We start from the raw sequence: 11,851 nt of genomic DNA, 5'->3' as shown, positions 1-11,851 counted from the left end.
ACTCTGCTTCTGCCTACTAATGGGGAAGTAGCGGATTGGGTCTCTGGAATGTCTCCTTCCTTACCTGCATGGTAGAGGCATGAAGAGGGGTTTGGCGGTGTCTGTGCCTTGACTCACACAGATGCATAATCCTTTGCTGTCTTCTCTTTCTCTGTCTTCGTTTGCCTTCCTTATACTCTCTGCCCTTTGATTCTAAAAGCAAATCACGGGTGGAGAGGTCGGCCGAAGGACCTGGCTTGCCCACCAGTGTGGAACGGGAGAGAGGGTCCCGGAAACCAAGACGCTATTTTTCTCCTGGTGAAAGTAGAAAAACTTCCGAGAGATTTAGAACCCAACCTGTAACTTCAGCAGAACGAAAGGAATCAGATAGGTAGGCGTGTGTATGTGCAGTTTCCTAGTCCAGGAACATGGCAATGACACGGGAGTTTTACCACACTGATGGCCTTGATGCTACTTATATGGGATGTTGGTGATTCCATAATTCTTCCATCTAATCTATAAGCATTATTTATTTGGCTTATTTAAAAGTCTTTTTAAAGAATGTTAGCCTTTACAGTGGTATTATGATACATACACAATTTTACGTTGCATTCAGATGATATGAAGTAAGAAATATTGTTTTTCTTCATTTAATGCTTTTAATATTTTTTACTTTCTTGTTAAATTAGATTCCAGATTGCATGTTCACCAGATTTTACAGGGAATATAACTGAGGAATTTTATATTCATTTTCTAAATGTTCGTCTACTTGTTGTATTTAAGTTTTAAACTAAAGTGTCATATACTATTGCACAAAATGGTAAGATTTATCTAGAAAATTGTCATCAGTGGTGTTTAATAAGTTGTTCTTGTGCCTTGTCTCTCTCCACGGGGTGTGTACTTGGCTGGGATTGTGTGCACACATGCTCCAGTGTCACTTCACAACTGTATGTGTGTTTTCACAACTAGAATTGCTACCAGGTTTTTTCTTAAAAGAATTTAATTGCATTTTTATTTTTACTTTCAATATGATGTTTTATTTCCATCTTCTGCTCCCACCTGCTAATTTATTATTATTTGCTAATGTCTTTCCTAGGTGCACTTCACATTCAGAAATGCCAGCTATCGATGGCAAGTACCTGTTTCCCTGTTTTTCCTACTTCTTTATTGTCTCATCTAGACTGGATTTAATAATAAGGTTTTTGGCTTTTTGAGAGAATAACATGATGGAGCATCTTGTCTCCCTTTGCTGCAGGTTTTCATTCTGTGAATATAATAAAATCTAGTTGAAATTTTCAGATGAGCTTTCCCTTCTTTCTGAGCGCAGTTAGAGAATCATACAGTGACCAGTATAAAAACAACTAATTCAAACCAAAGGAGCAGGTTCTTCTTGTTGTGCTGCTGCTACTATTTAAAAATAAAAGAAATTCCCCCCATAAAATATATTCGTGAAATCTCGATTGAACTAATGTTAGAGTAGAAATCCTTGGACAGAGTTTGCTTTGGTTTGGCTGGGTTGAATTGCAAGGGAAATTAGTACCTTTTCACTGAGCAGAAAGAATGGGCTCCCTGCCAGGGGAAACTACCACCAATTCTTATTTTGGTGCACCTATTCTTGTACTCAAAGATTTCTAGGTTAGCCCTGAAAGATTTTTTGGAGACCAAACTTACCTTTTCTAATGATGTCTGGTTTTTAATTTGTGGCTTTTTGCAGATGAAGAAAAGGTGGATGAACGAGCCAAGCTAAGTGTTGCCGCCAAGAGGTTGCTTTTCAGGGTAAGCCGTGCTGACGTGCTTGAATAGAGATCACTACTGGGTGCAGTAATCCCAGCTACTTGAGAGGCCAAGGCAAGAGGATCACTTGAGGCCAGGAGTTTGAGACCAGCCTGGGCAACATAGTGAGACCCGGTCTCAAAAAAAATAAAAATTGTCAGCCTTAGGGAGGGAGAATCTTGTGGCCCCAGCCTACTTCATGCACTTCTGGGCATGCTAAGGCCCTCCCGGCTTTGGCCCACCTGTTGTTTTCTTCCTAATCTTTGGCTGATTGTGGCCATCTCGTGGACACAGCATGAGTGTACACTTCTGACAATGATACGAGGCTCTCATTAGTGACCCCTCCTGTAGGTCCTGTAGGAGAACAGAGTAAAGACTTTTTACCACCCTCATTTCCTTTCCTTGAATTTCTTTGTTATTTAAAAAATTTTTTTTAGAGATAGGGTCTCACTCTGACACTCAGGCTTGAGTGCAGTGATGTGATCATAGCTCACTGCAGCCTCAACCTCCCAGGCTCAAGTGATGTTCTCACCTCAGCCTCCCAAGTAGCTGGGACTACAGGCCTGTGCCAGCTTGCCTGGCTAATTTACGCATTTTTTTGTAGAGATGGGGGGTCTCACTTTGTTGCCCAGGCTGGTCCTGAACTCCTGGCCTCCAGCAGTCTTCCCTCCTTGGCCTCTCAAAGTGTGGGATTACAGGCATGAGCCACCATGCCCAGCTCTTTCCTTGAATTTATAAGGGTTCCACAATGTTTCTAATCTTAGGAGATGGAAAAATCTTTTGATGAACAAAATGTTCCAAAACGACGCTCAAGAAATGCGGCTGTGGAGCAGAGGCTACGCCGTCTGCAGGACAGGTCCCTCACCCAGCCCATCACCACCGAGGAGGTGGTCATCGCAGCCACGTAAGTGCCCACGGGACTTCTCAGCCTTGGCTATAATGTCTTTTTTTAAAAAAAAATATACATTTAAAGAGTGTTCAATGAAAATGAGGCATTGGGGAAGTGGTTTAGCTAAAAGCCACAGAGAAGTTAGTACTAAGGGGTTTTGTTTACTGTGGTCTCTCTAAACTGTAATGGGATGTGTATCTTCTAGAAAAACTTGAAAGGAGTTTTTGTTCTATTTTGTTTCTGTCTCTGCATATTGGTGTTTTAAAAATCTCTTTGACAACGGAAAATAGAAACATGAAACTTGGTGGATTCCTGTGATGAAACCCAGCTTCCACGGTCACCCGCTCCTGGCCCCCTCCTGGCCGGCGATGCTCAGCCCGTGTCCCATTCACTTCCCCTTTCCTCCTGTGCTATTTTCAAGCAAACACTAGAGGTCTTACCATTTCATCCATAAATATCCCAGTATGCCCTTCTAAAAGATACGGGTTTGTTTTGTTCTTAATTGCCAGAAATCTCTTTTCTTTTTTTTTTTTTTTTTTTTTTTTTTTGAAACAGAGTCTCACTCTGTCACCCAGAATGGAGTGCAGTGACAGGATCTCGGCTCACTGCAAACTCCGCCTCCTGGGTTCAAGCGATTCTCCTGCCTCCACCTCCCGAGTAGCTGGGATTATAGGTATGTGCCACCACACTCAGCTAATTTTTGTATTTTTAGTAGAGATGGGGTTTCACCATGTTGGCCAGGCTGGTCTCAAACTCCTGACCTCAGGGGATCCACCTGCCTCAGCCTCCCAAAGTGCTGGGATTAATTGCCAGAAATTTCTAAAAATTAAATTGCAGTTTGATAACTTTCCAAACAACTGGAAGTTCGTTTTGAATAACGTGTTTCAATATATTCAGAATTAATTTCCCAGAGTAGTTCATTCAGAGATCATTGCTTCAATCGACTGAAAATTTTTATTATTTTTTGAGGGGGCGTTGTTTGTTTTTTTGAGACAGTGTCTCACTCTGTCACTCAGGCTGGAATGCAGTGCGCCATCTTGGCTCACTACAGCCTCAACCTCCTGAGCTCAATTGATCCTCCAACCTCAGCCTCCCAAGTAGTTGGGACTACAGGCCCCACCACCACACCTGGCTCATTTTTGTATTTTGTGGAGATGGGGTTTTGCCATGTTGCCCAGGCTGATCTTAAACTCCTGGGCTCAAGTGGTCCTCCCACCTCAGCCTCCCAAAGTGCTAGAGCTACAGGTGTGAGCCACTGTACCCAGCCTAGTTTTGTTGTTGTTGTTGAAGTTGTTAATTGGTTTTGTGCTTACCTTGGACACACAGACACCCTTCCTGGAAAAAAAAAAAAAAAAAGTTCATCCCATTAGGTTACTGACATCCCAAAAGGCCTCCATGTCAGTGCCCCGTTCTATGGACCTGCTGTTAGATCAGCTGCCTGCAGTTCCTCCTCCAGTTGCTCCTCAGTTTCTTGGTGCATTTGTAGCTAAGTATATCCTTGCACTCATTAGGAAATCTTTACAAATCAGTTTGTTTTTTTAAAAAGAAAATATTTGAATGGCTGGTGTAAAATAAGAAGCAGACACCCATGGGAGCAAAACAGTAAATATAAGAAAAATTAATCCCATTTTAAGGCTCAATAAATCTACCTTGATGTGCCTATAGATTGTATAAGAACACTGATACTTTTAAAAAGTAGATTGAGGCCGGGCGCAGTGGCTCACACCTGTAATCCCAGCACTTTGGGAGGCAGAGGTGGGCAGATCACCTGAAGTCAGGAGTTCAAGACCAGCCTGGCCAACATGGTGAAACCCCGTCTCTACTAAAAAATACAAAAAAATTTGCTGGATGTGGTGGTGCACGCCTGTAATCCCAGCTACTTGGGAGGCTGAAGCAGGAGAACTGCTTGAACCCAAGAGATGGAGGCTGCAGTGAGCCGAGATCCGAGATCGTACCACTGCATTCCAGCCTGGGCGACAGAGTGAGACTCTGTCAAAAAAAAAAAAAAAAAAGTCCAGACGGCCAGGTGCAGTGGCTTATGCCTGTAATCCCAGCACTTTGGGAGGCTGAGGCAGCCGGATCACGAGGTCAAGAGATCGAGACCATCCTGGCCAACACGGTGAAACCTCATCTCTAATAAAAATACAAAAATTAGCTGGACAAGGTGGCATGCACCTGTAGTCCCAGCTACTTGGGAGGCTGAGGAAGGAGAATTGCTTGACCCCGGGAGGCGGAGGTTACAGTGAACCAAGATCATGCCACTGCACTCTAGCCTGGTGACAGACTAGACTGTCTGACTCCATCTCCAAAATTTTTTGGATGTCAGACTCCATCTCCAAAAATTTTTTTTTAAATTAAAAAAAAAAAACACAGAAAGAAAAAATTTAGATTGAAAACAGTATTCTAAAACACAGACATAATCTACTGATTTTTTGATGGCTAATATTTGCTTTTTAAAAAAAAATTTTTTTTAACACCAAGACAAGTATTCTCAAGACAGAGTGAATCCTCCCAGCTCTGAACACCTATTCTTACCCCATTTGCTTTGGGTAGCTGCTATCTCTTATTTCCTGAGTTTGTATTTGCTTTTCAAGTTCTTGCGTGATTTTTTTCTCCCCAAAAATAATTAGCAAAAAATTCTGTTAAAATTTTTGATTTAACGTTTCTGAATGTAAAACTATGCTGTCCTTAATGCTTCTTTTCTTCTCTCTCCTTATGAATGTTTCCTCTTTGGCAATTCCTTTTAAAGTGAACCTATCCCTGCTTCGTGTTCTGGGGGCACCCACCCTGTAATGGCGAGACTTCCTAGCCCCACTGTAGCTAGGAGTGCTGTGCAGCCTGCCAGGTACTGGACAGATACAGATGCATGCGGCACCCGGTGCAAAGGTGCCGAACAGCAGATACATCCTAAAGTCTTGAATGTCTGTCGTTTGTTTGACAAACAAGTCAGTGACGTGAGTTGTTCAGAATGTGTGGCATTTTGTTTTGTCATAGCGCAAGGTGCTGATAACTACGTGCTGGCATGCGTGGGGAAACATTTCGTCTCTCTGCCTATGTTATGTGTTAGAACTAGAATCACACTAACTCATGTATCCAGTTGCTTTGTTTGTTTTTCATAATGATGGTCATCCCTGAAAAATTTTGTTCTTCGTCTAAATACTGTTGTAGCACTTAATAAAGATTAATAGAAAACTGGGACATTGGCCGGGCGAGGTGGCTCACACCTGTAATCGCAGCGCTTTGAGAGGCCGAAGCAGGTGGATCACGAGGTCAGGAGATCAAGACAATCCTGGCCAACATGGTGAAACCCCGTCTCTGCTAAAAATACAAAAATTAGCTGGGCATGATGGCATGTGCCTGTAATCCCAGCTATTTGGGAGGCTGAGGCAGGACAATTGCTTGAACCTGGGAGGCAGAGGTTGCCGTGAACTGAGATCGCACCACTGCACTCTAGCCTGGTGACAGAGTGAGACTCTGTCTCAAAAAAAAAAAAAAAGAAAGAAAGAAAGAAAGAGAAAAAGAAAAGAAAAATGGGACATTAATCTGAATGTTGAAATGCTGATAACACCTAGTCTTTTTCAAACACCTGTAGATACAAATACATGCTGAAAATAATCCTCCCTCTTTCTAATTTATAGAGAGACAATGCCATTATATTTTGGGACTGGGAAAATAACAATTTATACTGTCTAAACATAGATGTTTTACCATCGTGTTTTAGATTGTGGTGCTTTAAAATTATGTCCTTACACCAGGTCACATCCCTTCATTTTACTGTTACGTGAGCCAAACCACAAAAGCTAAAAATGATGGCAGTGCGGGGATAAAGCTGGCACACCCAAGACAGGGCCCTCTTGGAGAAGTGGGTTCCCCTGCCCTCCTGGTTACTGCACGAGGTCCACGGAGGACTCTGAGGCTCGGGTGGCTTTTTTGTCACTGGCCTCATTATACACCTGGAACTTGGAGGCTGACTGCTCTTTGGCGTGGGACAGCCTGTGCATTGGAGATTCACAGGAGTCAAGGCAGAATATTTCCTTTACTAGATCTGAGAATTGGATTGGTCAGGGGCAGAAGGTGTATTGCATGGAAAACCTCTAGAGATTCACAGTGACCGTGAAGACTTCAGGCTTTCCTTCTCTTCTAGCTGGAAGTTGGAGGGAGCTACTTATGTATTTACTGATTTATGTATTCATTTATTTATTTTTGAGACAGAGTCTTGCTCTGTCGCCCAGGCTTGATCGCTGCTGACTGCAGCCTCAACCTCACAGGCTCAAGCGATCCTCCCACCTCAGTTTCCCAAGTAGCTGGGACCACAGGTGCACACCACCAAGCCTGGCTAATTTTTATTTTTTTTGTAGAGATGGGGTTTCACGATGTTGCCCAGGCTAGTCTCCAACTCCTAAATTCAAGTGATCCTCTTGCCTTGGCCTTCCGTAGATATGAGCCACTGGACCTGGCCAGTTGGAGGGATTTATAATCACCTGAAATTTTCTTTACTACTCTGGTTACTGGAAATTGCAGATTTAAGTACCTTTTAGAAAACTGGTAGGAACCTATGAGAGTAAATGCTAAGATGAAGCAGTGACTCTTTAAAAATTAAGCCGTTTGTCTTTAGCAAGTGAAAATCAAGACCTTCTGTTATTACATTGTTGACAGATGACTATATCGTTTCCTAATTATTTAACATGAAAGACCACCTTCTGAACCACGTCTTTACATGAGGTCTAAATACACCATAGGTAATGCTTTGCGACTCCCTTTCATTCTATTTATTAGGATACTAACAAAGCCACCTGTCTGTCTAAGATAAGGTATTACCAAGCTAACTTCAATGTCTTAAATAGGAAATTCATTTTGTAGAAATAATTCAGAGCTCAGAGTCTGCTCTTTGTAGAAGCGATGATCCTAAGTGTCCTGTGCCGACTCTGCTTGCTGAGTAGCTGAACAGCTGCCTGCCTGTGTCCTAGATGTGTTTAGGGAAAAAGAAGCCCTTTGCAAAATGATGTGACACTTGGCAGAAAGTTAACATAGAAACTTAGCGGTGGGCTTGTGTTTGTTGGTACCTTTGTTGCTGACATTTTATTGTTTTCAGATTACAGGCCTCTGCTCACCAAAAGGCTTTAGCCAAGGACCAGACAAATGAGGGCAAAGAGCTTGCTGAGCAAGGAGAACCTGATTCCTCCACTCTAAGCTTAGCCGAAAAGTTGGCCTTGTTTAACAAATTATCCCAGCCAGTCTCAAAAGCGATTTCTACCCGGAACAGAATAGACATGAGACAGAGGAGAATGAACGCTCGCTATCAAACTCAGCCAGTCACGCTGGGAGAGGTGGAGCAGGTGCGTGTGCTCTAGTCTGATTGCAGTTTGTGTGTGTGTTCTTCAATTATTGCACTGCAATATTCCTCTGAGGTCAGTGATGTAATTAAGGTGCTCTGCCAGGAAACTGCTGCCGGTAGGTGATGTGGTGATAGCTTTCTTCCTAAAAATGATAACTCTACCAAGTATGTTGCTCTTTTTCTGTTTTCATACCTTGCTTGCGGAAATATGTAGAGTGAGTCCATTTTGGAGAGAAAAAAATAGTATGCACAACTGCATTTCACCCAGAGGATTTTGTTTAATGAAACGTATGATACAACTATGTCCAGGAATGGTTTTCCACTAAGAGAAACAGTGAAACCGCATCCAATCAAGTATTTCAGCTTCTGTCAATTCATAAACCAGGATTTATATAGGTGATATTTTTCAAGCAGCTTTTTTACTTTTTAACTGTGTCCTTCCAGGTGCAGAGTGGAAAGCTCATTCCTTTCTCACCTGCCGTGAACACATCGGTGTCTACCGTAGCATCCACGGTCGCTCCAATGTATGCCGGGGATCTTCGCACGAAGCCACCTCCTGACGACAATGCAAGTGCTACTGACTATAAGTTTTCTTCTTCAATAGAAAATTCGGACTCTCCAGTTAGAAGCATTCTGAAATCGCAAGCTTGGCAGCCCTTGGTAGAGAGTAGCGGGAACAAGGGAATGTTGAGAGAATATGGAGAGACAGAAAGCAAGAGAGCTTGGACAAGTCGAGACAGTGGGATGGAGAAGTATGGGTCCTTTGAGGAAGCAGAAGTGTCCTACCCCATCCTGAACAGAGCCAGGGAAGGAGACAGCCATAAGGAACCTAAATATGCCGTTCCCAGAAAAGGAAGCCTGGAACGAGCGAATCCTCCCATCACCCACCTTGGGGATGAACCGAAGGAATTTTCCATGGCTAAAACCAATGCACAAGGAAACTTGGACTTGGGCGACAGGCTGCCCTTTGAAGAGAAGGTGGAGGTGGAGAATGTTATGAAAAGGAAGTTTTCACTAAGAGGTAATGACTAGTGCCCCTAAAGCTTTAGAAAGCCACTGGGTTTTAGTTTCTGCTTGATTTGTCCTGTGTGTCTATGATTGCTTTTAACAAAGTTCTAAAGGCAGTTTACAGCTAGCACTGGTTAAAAGTTCAGTGGGAATCCTATTCTACCCCGGATCTGACTAGAGGATACATCAAGTTTTCAGCAGTAAAACCACCGGAAGCGCTTTCACGCATCTTCATAGGGTTTCTGTTGACTTTGGTCACGTCAATCACACAACGGCCTTCTGAGCTGGTTCGTTCTGGTGGCCCCTTTTAGAAATAGATGACCCCGAAGGTCCAGGCTGGGTAAGCACAAGGAATTAAGGAAAGGCTTGACCCCAGTCTCTGAATCGCTAGAGTGTTTCTTCCTGCACGCCTATTTTGCAGGCTAGCAAGCCACACTGCATGGGCCTTTCATCCTCCTTCTATTTTTGCATGAAACAGTACAGCGTAAGTTATAAGAGGAGTTTGCATTTGTGAGTATAGCGCATTTGAATGTTAAAGTATTGTTTTGGAGAATTAGAATCCTTCGGGAGTAAATGGTTAAAGCTGACTTCCTGTGTCTCGCACATAGGAGAGAAACCAATTGCCACGAAGCATTTTGCTGTGTGGGTAACCCTCCGGGAAGTTTGGTTTTCTCCGAGTGTAGCGTGCTGCAGATTTGCATACATCCCAGTGGATTGGGTCACCCGCCGTGTGCCCACGGCTTAAACTCCCAGAGCTGCGCTGCTGGGGGCGAATCGCTGGAAGAACGTTCGCCTGAAGAGTTCAGTGCTGATGCTGCTCTTTTCCTTCCCAGCGGCAGAGTTTGGGGAGCCCACTTCCGAGCAGACGGGGACAGCTGCTGGGAAAACTGTTGCTCAAACCGCAGCCCCGGTGTCCTGGAAGCCCCAGGATTCTTCGGAACAGCCACAGGAGAAGCTCTGCAAGAATCCATGTGCGATGTTTGCTGCTGGAGAGATCAAAACGCCGACAGGGGAGGGCCTTCTTGACTCACCCAGCAAAACCATGTCTATTAAAGAAAGGTAATGAGATTTGGTGAGCGAAAAGTAATTCTCTCGGGGAGGAGCTTACAGCTTGCTTTAGAAAACGATCTGGGTGATGGGCAAAGAGATGAAATCACACATTCAGCTTCTCACAGGGCTGGGCTGTTGTCCTGGAGTAATTCTAGGAAGCTGAGGTGTTTGAGAGTGAACTGCCTTTGCTCGTGAGCCTGGTTCGGTAATGACAACAGGGCCAGTTCCAGACTCAGATGAGAAAACAAACAGAAACAGATTTCTGCTTTATTTATTTGCTTCCACTGTTCCAATGTCTTTTATAATATTAAATTCTTGGACTGTCTAGTGACAGGAGCTGAGATTTTGGCTCTTCCCCTTTTAGATACACAGGGTTCATACTGAATGCACAAACCACTTGTGACTTGTGTAAAATTTGTGTAGAGGGAGTGACGATAAATTTACTTATAGGGTGTACGTCTTTGGGCTTAGAATCCAAGTTTTGTTTCCTTTACAGATTGTAAAATGGATGACTTTTCTGAACTGCGTTTAGAAATTGTATGTCAGGTAATAGTTTAAAAGATTGCATTTCAGCATCAAATAACACAGTAGCCTAATTTCTTTCAAAAGAATGACGTAGGATGCAGAGGAATATATTTAAATGAGACAGATACAGAGAATTGGAAGTAAATTACCTTGGGGATGTGTTTTCCTTATTAACCCTTAACATAGATGAATTAAGCAGCAAAAGATGCAATAGGGGGAATAAATTCAGGGTTTGATAGCAGAGTAGGGTGACTAAATAAAAATGTATTGTACTCAGCTGATGGACGTTCTAAATACAGACTTGATCACTATGCAATTTATATGTGTAACAAAATTTCTCATGCACCACATAAATTTGTACAAAAAAAAGGAGAACGTCTTCAGTAGGTAAAAAACATGATGGAATAGTGATAGGAAAACTGGGTGAAGAAAAGTCTTGTCAACTCCATATTAGGAGAACCATTTCCAACACCTTTTCCCACAGTTCTGCCAACCTCCACCCTGCCTCAGCACCTCCCACCACACAGAAGTCTGCATGCTTTGTTAGGCACTGACCACTCTTATTTTTCTAGATACATTTCAGACTGCCTAAGAGTATACCAAGCCATAATGAAAAGTCTTCTTTTCTTTTCTTTCTTTCTTTTTTTTTTTGAGATGAAGTCTTCCTCCGTCACCCAGGCTGCAATGGGACGATCTTGGCTTACTGCAACCTCTGTCTCCTGGGTTCAAGCAATTCTCCTGCCTCAGCCTCCCAAGTAGCTGGGACTACAGGCGTGCACCACCATGCCCAGCTAATTTTTTGTATTTTTAGTCGAGTCGGGGCTTCACCGTGTTAACTAGGATGATCTCCAACTCCTGACCTCATGATCTGCCTGCCTCAGCCTCCCGAAGTGCTGGGATTACAGGCGTGAGCCACCATGCCTGTCCCCTTCTTTCTTTTTTTTTTTTTTAGAGGCATGGTCTTCCTCTGTTGCCCAGGCTAGAGTGCAATGGTGCTGTCACAGCTCACTGCAGCCTCGAACTCCTAGGCACAAGTGATCTTCCTGCCTCAGCCTCCCCAGTTGCTGGGACTGCCGGCACGTACCACCATGCCTGGCTAATTTTTTCAAAAAGATTTTTTGTACAGTTGGGAGGTCTCACCATGTTGCCCAGGCTTGTCTTGAACTCCTGGCTTCAAACAGTCATCCCACCTCAGCCTTCCAAAGTGTGGGGATTACAGACATGCACCACCATGCCTGGCCCTTCTTTCTAGTTTTAAGCCAAGCTTCTTGAACATTATTTATAAAATAATA

At 43.4% G+C, this 11,851-nt stretch overlaps 1 protein-coding gene across 50 annotated transcripts in view; it reads left to right on the top strand.

Annotated features, from left to right (window-relative positions):
- Nucleotides 1-11,851, top strand: part of LOC695267 (supervillin) — a 271,952-nt gene that overhangs the window by 199,522 nt on the left and 60,579 nt on the right. For 16 of the 50 annotated variants that reach the window (XM_077946126.1, XM_028826127.2, XM_077946118.1 and 13 more), the window contains 8 exons: nt 200-370; nt 1,076-1,110; nt 1,694-1,755; nt 2,517-2,656; nt 5,391-5,486; nt 7,734-7,977; nt 8,421-8,997; nt 9,818-10,043. In XM_077946126.1, coding sequence (XP_077802252.1) covers nt 200-370; nt 1,076-1,110; nt 1,694-1,755; nt 2,517-2,656; nt 5,391-5,486; nt 7,734-7,977; nt 8,421-8,997; nt 9,818-10,043 — 1,551 coding nt within the window. The remainder of the gene's footprint in view (nt 1-199; nt 371-1,075; nt 1,111-1,693; nt 1,756-2,516; nt 2,657-5,390; nt 5,487-7,733; nt 7,978-8,420; nt 8,998-9,817; nt 10,044-11,851) is intronic. The other 34 variants (XM_077946148.1, XM_077946136.1, XM_077946128.1 and 31 more) reach the window with 3 other exon arrangements.

The sequence above is a fragment of the Macaca mulatta genome, chromosome 9 (assembly GCF_049350105.2).
Source record: "Macaca mulatta isolate MMU2019108-1 chromosome 9, T2T-MMU8v2.0, whole genome shotgun sequence".
Lineage (NCBI taxonomy): Eukaryota > Metazoa > Chordata > Mammalia > Primates > Cercopithecidae > Macaca > Macaca mulatta.
The sequence above is the reverse complement of the archived record's forward strand: the minus strand, read 5'-3'. Positions and strand labels throughout refer to the sequence as shown.